Consider the following 21,385-nt stretch of genomic DNA (forward strand, 5'->3'; position numbering starts at 1 on the left):
CATGACTCAAGATTTATGTTATAAGCATGGTAGATCTAGGTTTTTGGCATTTTTCTCTATCTTGGTCTGGGTAGAATGCTTGGAATCCAAAAAGTAAGCAACTTTATGGATTGCTGAGGTCCTTTAGTAGACATTGTTTCAGATCTAAAGTTTGTTGCTAATTTAGGCTTAATGCATGTGATCTTTGGTGGTATTTCTTCATTTTGGTAAAAGTTTGAGTGTTAGACTGATATTTGATATGCAAGACTAAAAAGCACCGATCTTTGTGAAGTATTAGGCCTTAGGAAGGGTCCTATAAAGTATAAAGGAATGACTTAACATATTTATAGCTAAATTTGTTAAGTTGCCGGAACCCTGTTCTCATGATATGGAGTTTATGTGGCCATGATGTAGCGACTGGGGAAGGAGTTGATTGTTTTGTCATATAGTTCCCACGACGTGGCCTCAAGGTGGCCACTTCATGGAGATTTGTCAAAGTTGAATTTGATCGTGAACTTTTTTACCATAGATGAATTTTGGTCAATTTAGTGGTTTTAGTTGTAGACTGAGTAGGTGCTTGTTTATTGTTGTTAGGTGTTTTGTAGTACCAATTTTCATAGTGTGAGGGTTATATTTTACATGCTACATGTAAGGTGAGTCTTCTCTCTATACTATGGGACACTAGGTGTCGATTATATATGTTGTGTTTGTGACTCTTTTTGATGTGCTTGTACATTATATATGTGGTACCATTCAGGGCTCAGAGTCATTACGGAAACAAGTTTGATACGGAGCCGATGGAGCCGATATGGGCTAGGAGTCAATATGGACTCGGGGTTGATACAGACATGGGTTATTACGGACCTGATACAACTATGTATTGTTATATATGTTGTACGTAGTATGTAATACCCTGGTTTTTAGGTATTTTTAACTTCATCCTTATAGTTTTAATTCATATCATTTTGATCCTTGTAATAGAAGGAAGTAGCCATGTGAAGCCCTAGTGGAAATATTGTAATTTCGGGGACAGGAGGAGTGTACACATATGTATGCTGGGTGTACTTATATCTGGAGGAAACCCTAAGTTTTAGAGTTTTAGCGATATTTAATCATCCTTATGGCTCATTTATTCCCTCCATTTCAGCCTCGAAAGCCTTAGAGTCATTCCTTACAAAACCTAGTCCCTCAAGTGTGTGTTTGAGCTAAAAAGTGTGTTTTGGTGTGGTTAAGGAAGAAGTAATTGCATCTAGTGTTGTAAAACTCACCGAGTTGGCCCATTACTCCGCTGAGTATTCGCTACTCGGTCCTTTACCGAGGGGAGTTATAAAATCCCGAGTACACCTCGATGGGCCCTTACTAAACCGAGCAGTTTTGTAAACTCGGCCAACTCGGTGATTAATATGTATAATATAATTAATGATTTATTATTTAACATACACACATATGTGATTATTATTACATATATATATCTTAAATTTTCAGTAATTATTCACGAAGTGAGACCATTATGTGTTTTTCAGTTTTTGTGTATTCCCATGTCTCTAATTTTGATATATATATTTCAATCAACTTATGATTTTAACTTATGATTTTAACATATATAATTTCCCTAAAAATATTTTTTTACGAATTACCAAATCCGAATCCTCCCCGAGTATTCGCTACTCGATAGTCGATCGAACAGGTACCGAGTAACGAGTTCTACAACATTGGTTGCATCAAAGAGCATAGAAGTTGAAGCATGCTTGTGGATCTTGGATCGTTACCTTCTTGAGGAGCTCCAGAAGGTAGAAACTCTTCACCTTGATGCCTTTATTTATTGGATCTCATTTTGGTAACCTTATGTTGTTCTTATTGTCTCAAAAGTCCAATTTTTATGCATGTTTAGTTATAGATGTTTTGAGTTGTCCTTCCAAAACCAAGGAAGGGTCTTAAGCCATAGAAATGAGGTCCCTTTAGCTAGTTTGGCTCCATACATCTTGTAGAAGTTCTTAATGGATTAAGACCTTGTGTTAAGGACTTTATGGACGTGTAAAGTCATAAAGTTAGAAGTTTTATAACCCTAGTATGCCTCTAGACCTTGTATCTGAAGTATGAGCTTAATTTTTGAATTCATTGAGCACTTAATGAAGAATTTAGGGTTACGAGGTTACGACCAGCGTAGCTAGGAGTACGCGCTGCGTACTTGGTCAGCTACCCCGATGGTGGTCTTCTACGCAGCTTCGTGTACACCGAGCGTACCTCTGGAGTACACCCTGCATACTTGCATGGGTCAGCCCATGTTGAGTTAACTTGACTAGGTTGACTTAGTGGGTTTATTGGTTTTGACCAGTTGGTTTTGAGTTTGACCACTTTTGTGAAGGGTTTGAGCTTTCTAACACTCCTAAGGTGTACATGCAACCCTAGCAACCTTGGATCTATGTTTTACTAAGATACATGCAAATTTGATTTTCCAAGTTTCTTAACTTAACTAGCATGGCATGGGGAACTTTAAAACATAAATGCTAGTAGAAGAACATACCTTTTAGTTGCTTGGATTCCTTGAAGACCTTGTGAGCCTATCACCTCAAGTGTGATGCTTCAAATGTCTCACACAAAACCACAACACTTAGAATAACTTTGAGAGAAGTTCACTTACTCACAAAATTCGTCTAGCCCTCTTTACTTGCTTGTAGTGGCCGATTTTGGTTAACATGGGGTCTTTATATGGTTGTGTCACAAGTAGGGTTACGCCATGTAAACCCTAATTGTCATGGCTTTTCATATTCCATGATCCATGGGTTTGTAACCTCCATGGACTATCCATGGAGCACCTTATGGGTTTTAACCCAATCCATACAAACCATGGATCATTAGCCCAATTATACAAGAATAGATGATTTACACAATCAACCCCATATATTTAATTAGTATCCTCTTGATCACTTAATTAATTCTTGATCAATACTAATTAAATAATATTATTAATATATTAGAACTTATAATATATTAATAAACCTTAAGTTTTATTTCTCTCATTTAGTCTATCCAAGTGTTGCAATGCCATGCAACCCAAATGGACCATGCCAACCGGATCAAGTACAGTCCAGAAATAGTTATAAACTTAAACACCTAATCCAACAGTTTGACAAACTTTGACTTTGAGGGTATTTTGGGATTTTGATTGAATTGATCACCTGGTAGAGTTAGGCATTGAGTATAGAGCTGAAATTCAGAGTCGGGCCTTATCAGTTCTATTCAGCTTGTGAAGTAAGTGTTCCTCACTGTACTTACTGGTCGAAGGCACCAAGGTAGGCCCATGGGTTTGATAATCTAATACTCATTGATATGTTGAGTAAGGATCAGATATGCATGCTAGTTTTGATATGTTGGTCTGGTAGATCTATAGGACTACCTGTGATACTGTCTATTTATTTGTGTATGATATTATCTCTTCTATTTCGACATATTGTGTGGGTTACGTTGACATGGTATTGCTCCGTGTTGTAGCCAACAAACCCTTGAGCTAGCCAGATATGAGCTGAGGGTCAGGGAGGGCATGCTAGACTTATATTGAGGGCTCATGAGCATTCCAAATATGAGTTGAGGGTCATGAAGGGTATGCCAGACTTGTACTGAGGGCTTAGTGGTATTTATTCCAAGGACCGATTAGGTTGGGGAGCAAGCCAAATATAAGTTTCAGGCCCCATGGGCAAGCCAAAGTTATGTTGTGGGCTCAGTGAGCAAGCCAAACATAAGCTATGGGCCAAGGGCAAGCCAAACTTATGTTGTGGGCTCAAGGATAATCATGTAAATTAGTTATGGACCCAATACATGCTGTTATTATATATGTGTTATTTGTTTGTGTATTGGTATTTTGAGGGAACTCACTAAGCTTTGGGCTTACACTTTTGGATTATGTTTCAGGTACCTCACATGATCGTAGAAAGGCGAAGGCTTCATCGTGCACCTCCTTCTATTTGGTTTTGTGATTTTGAGAAAACTCTGATATTAGACATGTTTTAGAAAACTATTTTGTAAACAATGATGGTTTATGGGTTGTTTTAAAAGCTCAAAGTTTTCAAGAATTTTATGAATGTTACAAGTTGGTATCAAAGCCTTGGTTTGAGAGAATTAGAGAAACACTTGTGTGAATCCATTCACAAACTAAGGAAAAAGATTTCTAAAATGATTTTTTTTCAAATGGTTTTCAAATAATCAAGGAGGATGCAATATGTACGATCAGTCGGAGCCAATAAGTATTCCCCAAAATACCATATTGTTATTTGATATTGTGATATGTTTGAATAACATGCTAGTAATAGGCTGGGAATCCTCAAGATTTTGCATGATAGAATTGCTTAATTATATGATGCATGATAGCCTGTGGCTCTTCTCTAAAGGAATTTACATCATTATTGTAGTTGCTTAGTGTATATGTCATGGTTATGCATAACTAAGATTTTATAGCTGAGAATGTTTGGATTGGCATTATTTCTTGTTCTTGTTTGATGAAGGGCTTAGGGTAGGATCAGATATTCGACTGTCTATAGGGGCTAGTGTTATGTATGACTATCATACATGAGTGTTGCAGGGTTGGTGGAAGTTTCATGGATAAATTGTGTGGGGTCAGCCGACCAGTTTCGAGATGTTTAGCCTTTCCTCTATGGAGCGGGATTGAGTGTTTGATTATGCTAGTATGTATTGTTAGGGTGTTATGATGATCATTTGAGACAAATACGAGCATGTTTGGAAGGGTGGAAGGTAGTATGGGCACGTACTACTAAAAACATACGACCCGTACGTATAACAAAGAAGTCACAACCCTTAGGGCTTTATTGGGAGTTGGTTCCCCTCATTTTATATGTGTATTATGTGATATCCTCCTGGTTTATTTTTAGTATTGTGACTACGCGACGATTTGAGGCTAGGTCTGGTTCGGGATAAGGAGTTGTCAGCCATAGTGGGTCAGTTGCGTTGGATGATAGGATCAGGGAGATCCTGCAGGAGGAGGTTGTTACTTATTTCCAAGCTTAGTTGCCAGAGATGTTTGGGTCTATTAGGATCTCCATGATTGAATACTTTGATGACCACTATGCTGCTTTTTCTAAGACTGTTGTTGTTGTAGCCACCGCAGCCATTGCCGCTACATGGGTTGGATCGGGTCGGGTTTCTCAGTATCTGGACTTCAAGAATATGAAGCCCCTAACTTTCGATGGGGTGTAGGACCCGATCATAGCCATGAGGTGGCTATTTGATGTGGGTGGATGTTTATTAACCTATTCTTGCCCAGCTGACTAGAAGGTTAGGTGCACTCTGAACCTTCTACGGACCGAAGCGAAGGATTGGTGGAGGCTTGCTACTAGTTCATTTTCTGATGAGAAGAGAGTCGCTCTGTCTTGGGATCAGATCTCGGAAATGTTCCACTCTTGATATGTGTTGTTGGTAGAGCATGAGAGTTTGGCCTAGGAGTACTTGGATTTGAGACAGGGGACAGATACGGTGACGGAGATCACCAAGATGTTCATAAAGTGCTTTGTCCTGAGTTTGCTACATCTGATCAAGCTTAGATGACCTATTACTTAGGCATGCTTAAGACAGAGATCAGACAGTTCGTTTCCACCCAGCGCTATGGTTCTTTATTGGAGATGTAGGAGGCCGCCGGGCGGCATGAGATTGAGACTAATTTACAAACGAGGAAGCAGAGACCGACCACGACACAGTCGCAACCTACACCAAAGCCATTTAAGACCCCTGATGTCTGATCTGAAGGCCAGAAGGGCTGCACTTGTGGGAAGTGCGGGAATGTGCGTGAGGATGCTTGTCGATCATCTTCTGGGTGCCACAATTGTGGCCGGCAGGGCCATATGTCGAGGGATTTCTGCCAACATGCCCCATCACTCAGTTCTTGGATTTGTTATCATTGCGACCAGGTTGGACATGTCAAGGCCAACTGTCCATCGCTTGTTTCTAGGTCAGTGTAGGATCCAACGTTGACTCCTTTGATTATCATTGATGGGTGTCAGGGTAGGGTGGAGCCCCCAAGAGATCGAGGTCGCACTTTCCAGCTCACTGCCGAGGAGGCCAGAGCAGCTCCATATGTTGTGACTGTTATCTTTCTATATGTTATTCTGTTAATTATGTTTTATGTTATGCTTATCTATGTGCCTCTTTAGGTATGTTCCTAGTGAACTCGTTACCTGCTCTAGTATTCTTTAACTTGGGTGCGAATCGGTCATTTGTGTCTCGACTGTTCAGTAGAGAGTTTGATATGCTAATTGGGGAGTTAGAGTTTTCGTTGCGAGTTTCTATCGCCAACGAACATGGTGTTTCTGCATCTTCAGTATATCAAGGTTGTATTTTGGAGATCTTCGGGGTGCCTTATCTGATCGATTTGATCCCTATCCCAATGGGGGATGTTTGCGTGCTTGTGGTATGGAATGGTTGAACGGTTTCGGTGCTATGATTGGTTGTGAGGGCCAGCACGTGGTCGTTTGAACCCCAAGTGGGGGAGAACTGGTTATCTATTGAGAGGGCACCAGGATGGATTCAGGGTTTTGTTCTGCAGTTAGAGCTCGGCAGTATATTAGGAACTATATTCCAAATTTCAAGAAACCGTAAAGACCATTTATGAGATTTTGTTTGCATAGTATTTATCGAATATGTAGAGTTTCGGTTAGTGGTAACAATTCTAATTCCGTGTCGTAGAAGTTTAGAAGTGAAATCTATTGTATTCCTCCATTTGAATTTATATTTTAAAATCGTACTCATGATAATTACTATGTGCGGATCTGCACAATACCTCTGACTTTAAATAGAATTTAACTTCGTCAAAATACGTGTATGATTAAGCTATGTTGTCATTACATTACAACTACACTATGGTTCCTTCTTCCAAGTGAGTTGTCTACTTTATTTCATTTCTTTCGGTAATTTCAACAATTAGCGTTGAATAACTAGAGTTTCTAAGGTATCACAACTAACCGTTTTGGCATGATGATGGATTCAACGCTACTGGCATGGACAGACTATTTTGCCTTTTACCATGAGTCAGCCGGGTATGTTAAATCTGCAGGCCAAATATAAAACTACCTTATCACATTGTCATTGTCTGCATTATGGTTCATCCATATAATATAGTATATACAGCAATTGTACTGAAATTATGTAACCTCTTTGATGCCAAATGTAAGATTCATAGTTCCAATACAGCAGAAACGCAAGCCTGCATCTCTACGAACGCTAACTTCAATCATCAGTGTTTTCCCATGATAATAATCTTAAGTTTACTTCTTGTACTACTTCCCTCTTCAGCTAACCTAACCTTTAACTTCACTAGTTTCAACCCTAACAACCATGAATTAAGTTACTATGGAGATGCTGCACCTTCTAATCCAGTCATTCAGCTAACCCGAAATCAGCAGGATAAAGAAATGCATTGGAGTACTGGTAGAGTCACTTATCAGAAACTGTTTCGCCTTTGGGACAAAGATTCAGGAGAGCTAGCTGACTTCACAACCCGATTTTCATTCACCATAAATTCTGGAGATCAATCTGTTTATGGTGATGGAATAGCATTCTTTCTTGCTCCTGATGGATTTGAACTTCCTCCTAAACAAGAAGGTAGCGGTATTGGTCTTGTAGGTGCTGATCAGGTGCTCAACTCCACATTGAATCCTTTCATAGCAGTTGAATTTGATACTTATAGAAATGATTGGGACCCACCTGGTGATCATGTAGGTATCAATATCAATTCCATGGTATCGGTTAAAAATGTGACATGGTCAAATCTTGTTGCTAATGGGCAAAGAAACGTAGCAAGGGTAAGCTACAACTCGAGTGCAAAAAGGCTAAGTGTTGCGTTTACAGGTTTTGATCAAACTGGAGTTTTCACACAGAGACTTAGCCAACTAGTTGATCTGAAAGAGTATCTACCAGAATATGTAAGTATCGGTTTTTCAGCTTCAACTGGTGATTACTTTGAGATTCACACTATTCATTCATGGGATTTTAATTCAAGCTTACCTACCCATGATGAGATCATTGGTCCGATTGGTTCAGAGATTAGTTTAAATAGTTCTGCACCCAGTCCATCAGTAGCGACGCTTTTGCAACCAGTAATCCATCAGTCACAAAGACAATTTAAAGTAGTGTTGGGTATTGGTGTTGGTTTAGGTCTATGTGCTTTAATTAGTGGGTTTTTCATGTTTGGTTGTTTGAAGAAGAGAAGGATTATATTCCAAAAGAGAGATGAAGAAGACGTGTTTGGTGCTACACAAGACTATGAGATCGAAACTGGGCCAAAAAAATTCTCATACAAACAACTGGCCCTTGCAACAAAGAACTTTTCAGAGGGAGAGAAGATAGGACAAGGGGGTTTTGGTGGGGTTTATAAAGGTTTCATGAGGGAAACGAATTCATATGTAGCTGTTAAGAAGATATCAAGTGGATCCAAACAAGGCATAAAGGAGTATGCAGCTGAAGTGAGAACTATTAGCCAACTAAGACACAAGAACTTGGTGCAACTCGTTGGTTGGTGCCATGAAGGCAAAGAACTCCTACTTGTTTATGAGTTCATGTCAAATGGTAGCTTGGATTCTCATCTCTTCAAGGGAAGTTTCTTGTTGACTTGGGCAATGAGGTATAATGTTGCTCGAGGTTTAGCCTCAGCATTGCTTTATCTCCAAGAGGAATGGGAACAGTGTGTTTTGCATAGAGATATCAAAACAAGCAACATTATGCTCGACTCCAATTTCAACGCTAAGCTTGGAGATTTTGGTTTAGCTAGGCTCGTTGACCATGAAATAGGGTGTCAAACGACAATATTGGCAGGTACGATGGGCTACATGGCTCCCGAATGTGTCCTAACGGGCAGAGCTGGCAAGGAATCAGACGTCTATAGCTATGGAGTTGTAGCTCTTGAGCTAGCAAGTGGTAAGAAACCCATTGATCCGATGGCAAAAGATTGTCATAGAAGACTGGTTGACTTCGTTTGGGACCTCTATGGAAGAGGAATGCTTAGTCAAGTAGCTGATCCGAAACTTGAATCCGATTTTGATGAGGGAGAAATGGAATGTTTGATCACTGTCGGACTTTGGTGTGCTCACCCTGATCCGAAGGTCCGGCCTACTATAAAGCAAGCAATTCAAGTTCTTAACTCTGAAGCACCACTTCCGAACCTTCCGAAAACAGTACCAACCCCTACTTTCTCTGCCACACCTATCACAATGTCTGCGTTTTGGTCTTCGCCATTGGCTGATCTCACAGGTTCTGGAAGAGACTATACCATGTGTTCAAGTTCAAGTGACGAGGTCAAATCATCCAAGCACACCGGTTCATCTTCAGCCTCCTCATCAGCATCCTTTGTTGATGATACACAATAAGTAGTTCAGTTTGAACGTCAGTATATGACTATTTGTGTGTGCACTTTGTTGTATTTTCGTTTTCTTTCAAGGAGAATTGCATGTAGTGAAACAGGATTTCTAGACGTTTAATTTGCCTTTACATTTCCATACCTTTTCTATAACCAACCATATGTGATTTTTTTTTTTTAATTATTTTTTTGTAATTAGGCTTTGCAACTCTATGAATCCTTTCTTCATTCCATTTTGGGCTTTACTTTGTAATATGGGTTTGCAACTCTGTAGAAATTTCTTCATTCCATTTTTGGTCTTTATAATGGAAGAGTTTAATTAGGTGGAATGGACAATGCATGAAACTTAACGAAAGAATTTAATTAGTGCAATGGATATTTAACATTTTAATAGATTAAACTCGATCATAGTCAACTACCACTACTAGAAACATGGGTTTTAGAGACGGAAGTATCCGTCGCTATTCCGTCGCTAAATCTCGTCTGCGATGGATCAGCGACGGACTCACTCCATAGGTAATTAATAGGTGGCTAATTTCTCAGCGAGGGTTTTAGCGACGGAGAGGGTTTTCCTTGCGACAAATGTAGCGACAGAATATCCGTCGCTAAATGTCACTCAACACATTTACTCAGGGCATTAGCGACAAAATTTGATAAAGTCATTCCGTCGCTGTTCTGTCGCAAATTTCTGTGATCAGTTTTTTTTTTCGTAGCAAATCCCTTGCAAAATTCATATACTGATTTTTTTCGTCACTGATCTGTCTCAAACTTTAGGCATGGTTTTTTTCCATAGCTAATCCCTTGCAAAATTTATATATTAATTTTTTTTTTGTTCCGTCGCTGATCCGTCGCAAACTTTAGACATGATATTTTTTCCGTAGTTAATCCCTCGCAAAATTGATGCATTAAAATACTTTTTTTATTCTCACCAATCCGTCGCAAACTTGTAATATCATTATTTTATTATGATTCTAAAAGAAAAAAAATACTACAATCATCAATTTTTTATACTAAAAAACATCAAATAACAATACAACCAAACATTATAATACCAAAATTATCAAAGTTTACCAAAGTATCATTCAAAAAACATCCAAAACCAAAACTATCCATATAACATCAAACTCCCAAAGGTTTAACTTCAAAATAACATTTTAGCACAAAGAAATCGAAAGTATGCATCGGGAAATGAGTTTTCACAAAACATAATTTCAAAATAACATTTTAGTTGCTCTCTTCATTTCATGTCCATCCAATCATCTTCGGTTCACATTCCTATAAAACATTATTCAAAACAATCAAAAGTATCAAATACAAAAGGTTAACAAGTCATTCAAAAACATCAAATACTAATGGTTAACATCATTACCTCTAATTTTCAATTTCTCATCATATTTTGCAAGGCTGCATACATCTTCTCCATTGCTTCATATTTTGCATCAATTTGTTGTTGTTTGGCATCTATTGCTGCAGCTTTGGCATCCATTTCCTCACGCATTTGTTGATGTTTAGCTTCCATTTCTGCAGCTTTAGCATCCATTTCCCCACACATCTCGTTTCGTACACATTCATAGACAACCTAAGGTACAATACCATGATATGAGACTTTGTAAGTACAATGCTATGATAGGAAACTTTGTAAGTACAACACCATGATAGGAAACTTTGTAAGTATAATGCTATGATAGGAAATATTTATAAAGTACAAAATTAAACGAACCTCTTGGGATGTTATTCTACTAGATGTTCCTTCCAAAAAGCTCGTTGGATCAGACACAGATCTGAATCCATATATTCTTCCTTTCTTGACTCCTCTGGAAACATCACACCATGTTTCATTATCCAAGAATTAATACTCAAACTTAGCCACCATAGCACTTTCATAAGCCTCCTATTATAGCAAAAAAAAATGAAAAAACAGAAACATGAAATAAGGAATGGAATGGTTCATTCCATTCCATTAAATTCATAATCAAGGAATGGAATGAACCACTTCATAAGCCTCCTATTGATTAATACTCAAACCTTACATAAAGTTGATTACGACTTTTAAAACACTTAATTACAACTAGGCAGAGGATCAAACATTTAGAGATAACAAAGTCATTAACAAAAGGATTGAAATACCTTAACTTTAGCTACCTTTGGTGTAATGTACTCTTGAGCCGACCGTTTAGTGTGCAACCTTGCATAAAGTTTAACTCCTGTAGGAGGGCGTTTAAGTGTTGCTTGCTACAAAATCCATTAGTAATACATTAAAAAACAAAACAAAAACTCAATAGTCTAAGTGGAAACTAAGGTGTGAATGAAAACATCTTACCATTCTTTTCTTATGTTGACGAATAGATATAGAACCCCCGGTAAGATGATTGTGTAAAAAAATGGAAAATATATTAAAAAAAGAACTATGTGAATCTTTCTGAAATCATGTTACCAAAACAGAGCAAAGATCCATGCATTGGTGTCACTTGAAGTGTTAAAAGATGTTCTAAAAAAGTCACTTGAAATGTTTTGAAAAAGTCACTTGAAATGTTAAAAGATGTTCTGAAAAAGTCAAACACAGTAAAAAAACTGTTTTGAAAAAGTCAAACATTGTGAAAAAGGTTGTTTTGAAAAAGTCACTTGAAATGTTTTTTAATTTGTTGATTGTCATTTGTGCAGGATACGATTGGCTTATGATCTAAGCATTGATGTCCAGGGGTAAAACAGTCAAAAAAGAGAAAAGCAAACCAGGGCAAACAAAATAACATCAAATGCATTTCAATTTTGATCAGAATGAAAAATATTAAAATTCTTTGAATTACAGATCATAATTCTTTGAATTACAGGTTTTTATTTCATGTCCCATGATATTATTTTTTATATTAACAAACAACAACTTATTAATATTAAAAATAATTAGATTTCATAATAGAAAGAGGCCATTATTGCAGCTTCTTTATCCAAATTGCTCACTTTATCTCAGTCCAGATGATTTATCTTTATTAGATTCATCTATACCTTCTTTACTTATAAAGGTAACTTTTTTATTCCTTTTTTGCCCCTGGTTGGAGTTTTTTACAATTTTGTCCTATTAACATCTTTGTGAGTGGGACAAAAGGTGGCAACTTTTGTTCTATGAGTCTCAGTTAAGGAGAGGGTATTTTCATCTTTTTTATTTTTAAATTTTTGTATTTCTTTTTTTTACTATAAATTGCAACTCAAAACTTTGTCTGATTATGTCACTATGTATTATTTATATCGTGTGTGAGTTGACTTTAAAATTATACTACAATTAGTATATTTTTATGTTATTAAATGTCTATTCTTATACATTCAATGAACATTTTTATGGTTACGTAAGACGTGCAAAATGTGCAATTTTTAGTCAATATAATAAGATATAAATAACGAAAAACATTTTTGAGCTAGGGATTATGAAAAAAAAAAGTTGAAAATTTAATTTTATTACCAGAAAATGAAAAACATGTTTGAATTAAGGACTTAAGTGTTGAAAACAAGAATTGTCGACTTAATGTCACTGGAGTTTTAGTTAAATTATGCTTAATTAGAAATGATTTTTAGTATCATTTTTTTGTTCTTTTTTTATTCTGTAACGAAAGCCTACAGGAACTAGACTAAGAGGTAAGAGCCTTGCAAACTTTTAAATTCTTGTCCTGTAGTAAACTTTTAAAATTTTAAACTAAACTTAGAGTTAGTTGATATTGTTACTTTGGTAACTTATATGTTTTAGAAAATTACAAAAGCAGAAGACTAAGCAAACTTTTAAATTCTTGTCATGTAGCAAACTAAAACATCTTTTTCCTGTATTTTTACAAGAGCATAGATAAATTATATAGAATAAGCATGCAGAAACTTATAAACCAATCAAACAACTAAAATATACAACAAATCTAAAACCAAATAAATATTTGACCAAACTATTATAAAAATTAAGTGTAGAATGTGAAGAAGGGACGCGTAAGAGGATAAAAAACAATCACACCTAATGCAAAAAGAAGAAATAGAGGAGAACAGAACAGTTGCTTCTCACTTGAGCTCTGGGTAAAGTAGGTCTGGAACTTCTTCACTCCCACCTACTATTTAATAAATATGAAGAAACAAAATAATGTAAGGCACATAAAACATAAAAAAAGAAGCAAAATATTCTGGTATGCAAGGGTTGTTTATCAATCATTGACATTGTTTGACATTGAAATGTAAATAAGTTAAGATTTTAGCCTTTCTTAGTGTACAGTGTTTTACATTTGGCTAACATTTTGGGGCTCTTAATCAGATGGAAAATGGTGAGAACTCTTGAGCCCAACTGTGAACAGGGGAGAGTTTGAGCCAAACATTCAACAGTTCATTGCCATCAGTATGGTATTAGTATAATGTAAATTGTTAGCTGATATGCAAGTTCTGTTTATCGTTTGTTTGTTTGTAACAAGTCTGGAATACCCGATTCCGATGTGAATCAGAATTGGAAAACCGGAGAAGATGATGGTGGGACGGATTCCTGGTTTTCTTTTGCTTTATGGGCGTTTGATCTTATTCCTAGGTTTTGTAGAATCAGCAATGCTGATGGTGATGTTACTTATGTGACCAGAAGGGTAAAAAGGTCATCGAGACTAAAGGGTATTTTATATTTTTTTCTGTTCTTGGAGTGTTGTTTGCTATATTATGTGTATGTGTATTTTTAGGGGCATCTATCGAGTTACTAGCAAGATGCATATTGTGAAACAGTCATATGGTTTGGATGAAGGTGTAGTATGTAAATGTGTATAAGAAAACACAAGTAGAACATTAGTTGATAAACAACCCTTGCATATCAGAATGTGTCGCCTCCATATTGCTTGAGATGCTAATTGAACTAGTAGTGACCATTACATCAGAAGAGCTTCTTGAACAATGGCATAAGATTGTCTCCTCCAAGTTGATAACTTACTATATTGATAACTTACTTTTTTGATGAAGCAGTTCATCCTCCAAGTCGCAGAGCCTCTGGATGCATGTACAGAGATGACAAAGATGATAGGAGAGCTTCAGGTTGAAGCTTTGATTCACAAAACTTATGCCGCCAGGATTATATATGACTAAAGCAACCAATCAAGCCCCAAATTAAGTTCTAATTCTAAGTATCAATTCTAATATAGATGCAATCGATATAAGCCTAAGCAATTGCGAAATTAAACCCTAGCATAATATATTGTGCAACTGAACCAAACCTAACCTAATATATGACTAAATCAAAAAAAAATCAAGAGATGTACCTAAATTGGAAGTTAACGAAGAATAATTTCAGATTTTAAGAATGTAGAAGTTGTAGGAATCGAAAGCTGCAATGGTCCATAGTGACGTCATCTGTTTGAACGGAGAGGGTGAGATTAGGTTAAGCTGCAACTCGAGAGTATGCGTGTTCAATTGGAGTGATAAAGCAGATTTGGGAGGGAAGAGGGAAGGAAACTTACACAAACGTCGTGAAACTGGAATTGGATTGTGCCAATTTCAGCGAGAGATCGTCAATTGAAAAAACATAGCGTGTGTATGCTCCGTCGGCATTCTCTCGCTAAACCGGAACCAGATGGCAAAAAGTAGACAAATTTTTTTCCCTCGTTGAACCCTCACCAAATCCCTTCATTTTCCACCGATTACCGAGGAATAAGGGTGTCGATAAATACTTTGTGAGATCCCCTCGCTAAACCCACTCTAATATGCTATATGTTAAATAAATAAAAGAATTGTCTAAACCATCGTAGATCTCTCGTAATTCACTCTCTATAGGCGAAAATTTTGCTATGGAATAAATCTCTCTCTAAATCCATAGCTGAAAGTCAAGTTTTTAGTAGTGTACTGAATTATGAAACTAAAATATAGTTACGGTTTCATTATTAGGAATGACAATAGATTTAAAAAGAAAATAAATAAATAAATAAATAAGAAAACTAATTAGGTTAAACTAAGCTTAAGGTTGATGGGAGTGGGGATCGCTAAAATACTCGTCAGCCTCGTTAGGACAAGACAAACACCGCCCCTAGCATAAGGGAGGTGCTAAGCAACAGTCGCTACCATCTTAATGGAGAGAGAGAGAGAGAGACTTGGTTTTGGTCCTTTTCTTTGTTTTTTTTTTTTTTGCTTTTTTTTTTCTTTTTGCATTTGGTTTTTTGATTGGTTCTTTTTCATTTGACTATTTTTTTTTAATTTTCTTTCTAAAATCCAAATGTACCTAAAGCTTATGTGGAAAATACAAAAAATGATGTGACAATGTTCTTAGACCAACTCCAAGGCTCACATTATAAATCATATCACTTTTGTGTAAAATTCTCATAAAAATCATTTTCAATTCCTATCACATTAGAAGTTAACACTAAAAATATATTTTAATATTATAATTATAAAAATAATGTTTTATTATTATTAAAAAAAAGATAAAAAAATAAATATATATAATATTATAATATGTATAAATATTTAGTGGTGATGAATAGTTTCACACAAATTTGTTGACTTATTGTAGTATTAGACAAAAAGGTCGATAAATCTAAAAGTCCATTCGAGGAATATAGGCCTCCAAAACACAAATTTACAATCCATTGGAGTTGCCATTAACCTGTGTTAAGCATCTTACTACTCTTGTAGACTAACAGATAAAAATAGAGTTTCTTTTGTATAAATAATGTTATTTTTCAAAAGTTCTTGTGTTCTAAAATATATTATAAAAATAGGATGGTACCCCCACCATTCCACCAGCAGTTTATAACAATTTACAAGTCAAACTTCTAATATTTCATTTTTGATTCTTTAAAATATTTTATTTTTGATTTTTTAAGTTTTATAAATGTCAAATTAATGTTATATTAATTTTAAATTGATTTTTTAAATTGTTATTTGGAATCATAAAATAACATACAAATTTCATTTATATGTTATATAAATATGCGTTCACACTATATATGAAATCGATTTTATGATTTTTTATACATAATTTTTTATACTCGTAGATATGATATGTACCACCGGTTTGATCATAATCGAAAAAATATTTAAACATCCAAGGTTTAATATCATGTAAACTATGTATTTTTTATTGATGACATAATTTCAAGTTTAGTAGAACTTGTAATTTTATGTTTATTTGTTTGTAATTTCTTCTTGGGAAATCTCCATAAAACTTCATTATTTTACTCCAACTTACAAATAACTCCTAAACTAAATTTTTTTACGAAAAAACATAAATTATCGGTAAAAATAATGATTTGATAATTTTTCCTCGCTTTACCGATTTTATTGTTGAACTTGACATATTAAAGTCATTATTTTGTCATAATTTATAAATAAGTCCCAAAATATTTTTTTACCGATAAGCATTAACTATCTGGAAAAAAGATGTGAAATGTGCTGATAATGGATATGTTGGGTTATATAGACAATTTATTTATGAAAAAACATGAATTGCTGATAAAAATTATACAGATAATTCATGTTTTTTCGTAAACAAAATTTAATTTGATATTTATTTGTAAATTATAGTAAAATATTGAAATTTTAATGAATAAATTTAGTAGTTGCTATGTTTTGTTTTTTTTCTAAAAGTTTTTATTTATTTATTATATTTTATGGCTTTAGCGAAAAAATTTTGAATTTATATTTTATTTAGATTTCCTAAATAAGTAACTTATGTATAAAAAATAATAATTTTAAAATAAATTAAATATAACTGAATATAAATATAACATCTATAATATTTAAAGGAACAAAAATAAAATATTAAAGAGTTGATTTTGTAAAATGTTATGAGGCGGAATGGTGGGGTCACAACTCTATGCAACACATTTTACAAGAGCAACATATTTACAAACACTTTTGAAAACAACACAGTTTATATATAAAAAAAGTAAAAATAAAAAATAAAAATAAAACTCGATAAATATAATGCCAAACCAAAAAAAAAACCCAATAAAGTTATTAGGCTAATATTTTCTTTTAAACTCACACTACACAACAACAAGCATCGACAGTTTTCCAGAAGATAATGAAACCAAAGAGTAGTCAAGGCTTTTGTAAACATATCATCAATCTGCAAAGTGGATGGTGTAGCATCCCAAATTTTACAAAGAAAATTTTTCGTTTTAATAAGTAATCCGATTACATATTCCATAAGTTTTCAAAACATTTGTTTCCAATTCACATTCATTACATCATTGTTGTGTTTTTATAAAATCATCAGAGTCCCCAAAACGTCCAAAAGAGAGGTAGAGTACACGCCACATCATCACGCTTTGCCTTTGCCATTAGGCTCCAAAGTACCTGCAACAATCAACAACTTGTAAGCGAAACGTTTAATGAGTTTCCCAGAGCATACCACACACAATCACATATCCTGATAGCCATAAAGCTACACACATCACACATAAACCATGCATACATCAAACTTGTAATAGTGCCATGCGCTACCACACATGGTCTTTACCTAGGATTGCCATGGGCTACCCCACATGGTCTTACACCCAGTGCCATGGGCTACCCCACATGGTCTTCACCTAGGACTGTCATGGGCTACCCCACATGGTCTTACATCCAATGCCACGGGCTCCCCTCGGGATTTTCATACAACATGCAATCACATAGCAAAGCAAACATAGAGTATCTAGCACAACTACCGTAATCACATAATGGGTCAGCCTTGGTGCCTTAGACCCATAGGTATGGTGAGAAGACTCACCTGACACGAATGCTGAACTAATACTTTTTCTACTGGATATGCCCCACGAACTGCTCCAACTCAACTACCTACAAGTGACATATAATACCCAATCATTAACTTTAAAGTCCGCCCTGGTCCACTTCAGTTATGATCAAGTCAACAGTCCATGTTGACCCTAACTCGCCGAATACAACTAGTGACTCGCCGAGTTTCACGGGATAACATCTACTCGCCGAGTCGTTAAGGTGACTCGCCGAGTTCATACGGTCTTGACTGATAATTTAAGGTCCACTCGTCGGGTTTCCTTGCTTGCCACTCGACACGTTTATGACCATCGAATCAATTGGGGAAACTTACTTGACTCGCCGAGTTGTTCCTTCAACTCATCGAGTTCTAGGCAATCTTCATCCGGCTCGCCGAGTTGTTCATCCAACTCATTGAGTTTATAGCAATCTTCATCGGGCTCGCCGAGTTGTTCATCCAACTCGCCTAGTCAATGCTTGTCTTCATATGACTCGTCGAGTCCCACCCTGAGACTCGACGAGTCCTATCAGATCTCGAGCCATACAGACTCCTTGGAGCCATTCAATGCTTCCAAGTTACAGATCTAGGCTCCTGAGGCATGCTTTTCATGTAAAGTTGCAAACTTTACGTGCATGCAAGGCTTTAAAGCCTTAAAATAGCAAATCTAAGCTTGGGATTGAATCATACACTTGAGGGGAGGCTCATGCTAGGCTAAATGGATAACTTTATGCATCTCAAGGTCAAAAGGAGTCCAGATCTGAAGTTACAACTTCAAATCTTGACTTAAACACAAAAACCCCTTTCCTAGATTCCATGCACAAAAGGGTTTTGGAAGGAAATGAGCCAAGTAACAAGTTAATACCTTCTGAAAGTGCTCCACAAAGGTAGATCTTGAATCCCCACGAGTCCTTTGCTTCTTCTAACTTGTTTCCTCAAGTGCTCCCTTCACCAAATCCTTCCTTCAAGCTTAAATCACCAAGAACACACTCTCACTCGAATCAGGGGTCTTTTGGGAGGAAAAGAACTGTAAAGGAGAGGCTAAGGGAGGCTTATGACCCTTTAAATAGGGTGCAAGGCCCCGAAGTTTAGAGTTTCATCTACCAGTATCTACTCATCGAGTCCCATAGCGAACTCGGGGAGTAGATCATTAAACTTCACTAGCAAGCCCGATACTACTCGACGAGTAGGGAGGCCAACTCGCCGAGTAGGTACTAAAAAGACAACCCAAAATATCATTATTAATACATGAGGATCAGGGCGTTACAGATGGAACACAAGGTTGAGAAATAGTTCATTTTGAAGGTGATGACAAATGAAATGATAATTAATCCCAATTCTTTTATTCGCTCATAAAACATCAGATTCTAGGTAATTATTATCATACTCTTGTTATCACAGTGCAAAGGAGTTAGTTGAGGAATATAAACACCCATATCTGCAAGAACCATCGCAATTAAACAATCTCACAAGTTGAAACAAGCATAGCTCGATACTCAGAGTTTGTAGATGATCGAGAGTCAACATCATGTCTCTTACTTTTTCAAGGAATCAACGAATATCCAAGAAAAATACAATGCCCATTGGTGGACTTACGATCATAAACATTGTGACCCCAATCAACATCAATATAGGCATGCAGCTCAAAAGATGATGTAGAAGGAAATACAAGGGTGTGGAAGTGAGCACAACAAACATATCTCAAAATACGAAGAATGGTTCCCAAATGAACAATAAGAGCTGTGACAAATTGGCTAACCATATAAAATGCATGAGCAATATCCTACAATATTACGATAACGGCTCGGATCTGATAAGGGAACACATCAATTGTAGAATACTTGATATTACTCTCTAGAGGCGTATCAAATATCCGACTATCTAAGAGTCGAGCATGTTCAAACAAATCTTAAATATATTTCGTGTGAGATAAATGATAACCCTTCAGAGATTAAAGTAACTTCAATCCACAAGAAATATGCAGTAAGCCCAAGTCTTTCATAGAAAACCGTTAAGCCAAATCACACTTCAAATACTCTATACCATCATTATCATCATGAGTAATCATTATGTCATCATCATATAAACAAAAAAGGATCCGACTTGTACTTTTACATCTATTAAATAAAGCAGACTCAAGATTACTATGATGAAAACCAAGCGAAGTAATTATTGTAGAAAAATTCTCAAACCAAGCACAAGGGGGTTGTTTAAGACCATACAATGCTTTTCAAACCCGACAAACTTTACCTGGCTGGTTAGCAATGTCTGGGGGGAGACATATATACTTCCCCATGAAGATATATAATGTCCCAAATTATAAAAGAAAATTTTCTTTTTAATATATTAATAAAACCATTCCAAATTTCATACCAAGATAAAAGATAGATAAAGTACGATTTTGAAAATCCCCAAAATTAAATATCAGCGCCATACACTAATGTCATAAATGTAGAATCTCTAATGGATGTGATGTAACCAAGTCACGTCCTTCCCTTTCCTACCAAAAATACCTAAAATATTTAAATTAAAATTGTAAGCATAAAGATTAGTGAGTTCCCAAGATACTACTGTTGGAATAGTGTCTAAGGCTACAACTATATTAGGCAAGTATTTGATCCGGTTGTGCATGGTCCTTTTGGGTTGCCTTCACCATAGCAACTTGATAGGATGATTTACAATGAGAGAAGAAATATTATTGGAATAATATAAGGAATAACAATATTGTTATTTGATTAATATAAGTCATAAATTAATTAGGAATTAATTTGGTGACTTAAGGAGATTAATTAAATAGAAGGGCATAAACTGTCAAGTGTATGATAGTTGTACTTTGGGCTATAATCCCTTAAGGATAAAAGGGGACGGTTTTGAGGTCTTTGGAAAGACCTTGAAATCGTCCAAGGCTTATCATTAGGGTATTGGATTGCTTAGGGCCTAAGTTATCCAATTAGGGTTTAAGGGTGAAACCCTAGGAGCCTTACAAGTATAAATAGACCTAAGGGGTTGATGAAATCGGCACTTTGTCTTTGGAAGAACCCTGACCGATTTCTAGCTCCCTTCCCTCTCTCTCCAAGAATCCTCTTGCTAGTTGGTGTTTGTAAGCCATTAGAGGAGTGAAAATTGTGACTCTAAGCTCCAAGAACAAGAAGATTCAAGCAAGGAACTTAAGGTAATCGTCTAGATCTATTTTTCTTATGTTATTACCTAGATCTATTGTTCAAAAGTCTTGGATTCAATTCATGTTCAATTAGAGAAACCTAGATCCAAGCATTAGGGTTTTTATGTGCACATAGGAATGTTCATATGGCTAAAACCCATCAACTACATACCATAACGAGTATCAC

The 21,385-nt window shown here is 36.0% G+C and overlaps 1 protein-coding gene and 1 pseudogene across 12 annotated transcripts; one reads left to right on the forward strand and one right to left on the reverse strand.

Annotated features, from left to right (window-relative positions):
- Nucleotides 1-5,592: 5,592 nt before the first annotated feature.
- LOC145007277 (L-type lectin-domain containing receptor kinase IX.1 pseudogene) lies at nt 5,593-18,466 on the forward strand (annotated as a pseudogene).
- Nucleotides 10,341-14,980, reverse strand: LOC145006132 (uncharacterized). Of its 12 annotated transcripts, none has more exons than XM_078965225.1 (8): nt 14,785-14,974; nt 14,587-14,677; nt 14,278-14,409; nt 13,320-13,410; nt 11,477-11,566; nt 11,055-11,148; nt 10,704-10,913; nt 10,361-10,609 (listed from the first exon to the last, which is right to left on the reverse strand). In XM_078965225.1, the coding sequence occupies exons 5-7, from the start codon at nt 11,524-11,526 to the stop codon at nt 10,713-10,715; spliced, it is 345 nt and encodes a 114-aa protein (XP_078821351.1). In that variant the 5' UTR covers nt 11,527-11,566; nt 13,320-13,410; nt 14,278-14,409; nt 14,587-14,677; nt 14,785-14,974; the 3' UTR covers nt 10,361-10,609; nt 10,704-10,712. The 12 variants fall into 12 exon arrangements, 6 of the variants coding, with proteins under 6 accessions (XP_078821351.1, XP_078821350.1, XP_078821353.1 ...); XM_078965224.1 differs by having other exon boundaries at nt 13,320-13,413; XR_013662804.1 differs by having other exon boundaries at nt 10,341-10,609; nt 11,055-11,225; nt 13,320-14,409; nt 14,785-14,980.
- Nucleotides 18,467-21,385: the final 2,919 nt, after the last annotated feature.

This window comes from Lactuca saligna, chromosome 7, assembly GCF_052625555.1.
Source record: "Lactuca saligna cultivar CGN05327 chromosome 7, ASM5262555v1, whole genome shotgun sequence".
Taxonomy (NCBI): domain Eukaryota; kingdom Viridiplantae; phylum Streptophyta; class Magnoliopsida; order Asterales; family Asteraceae; genus Lactuca; species Lactuca saligna.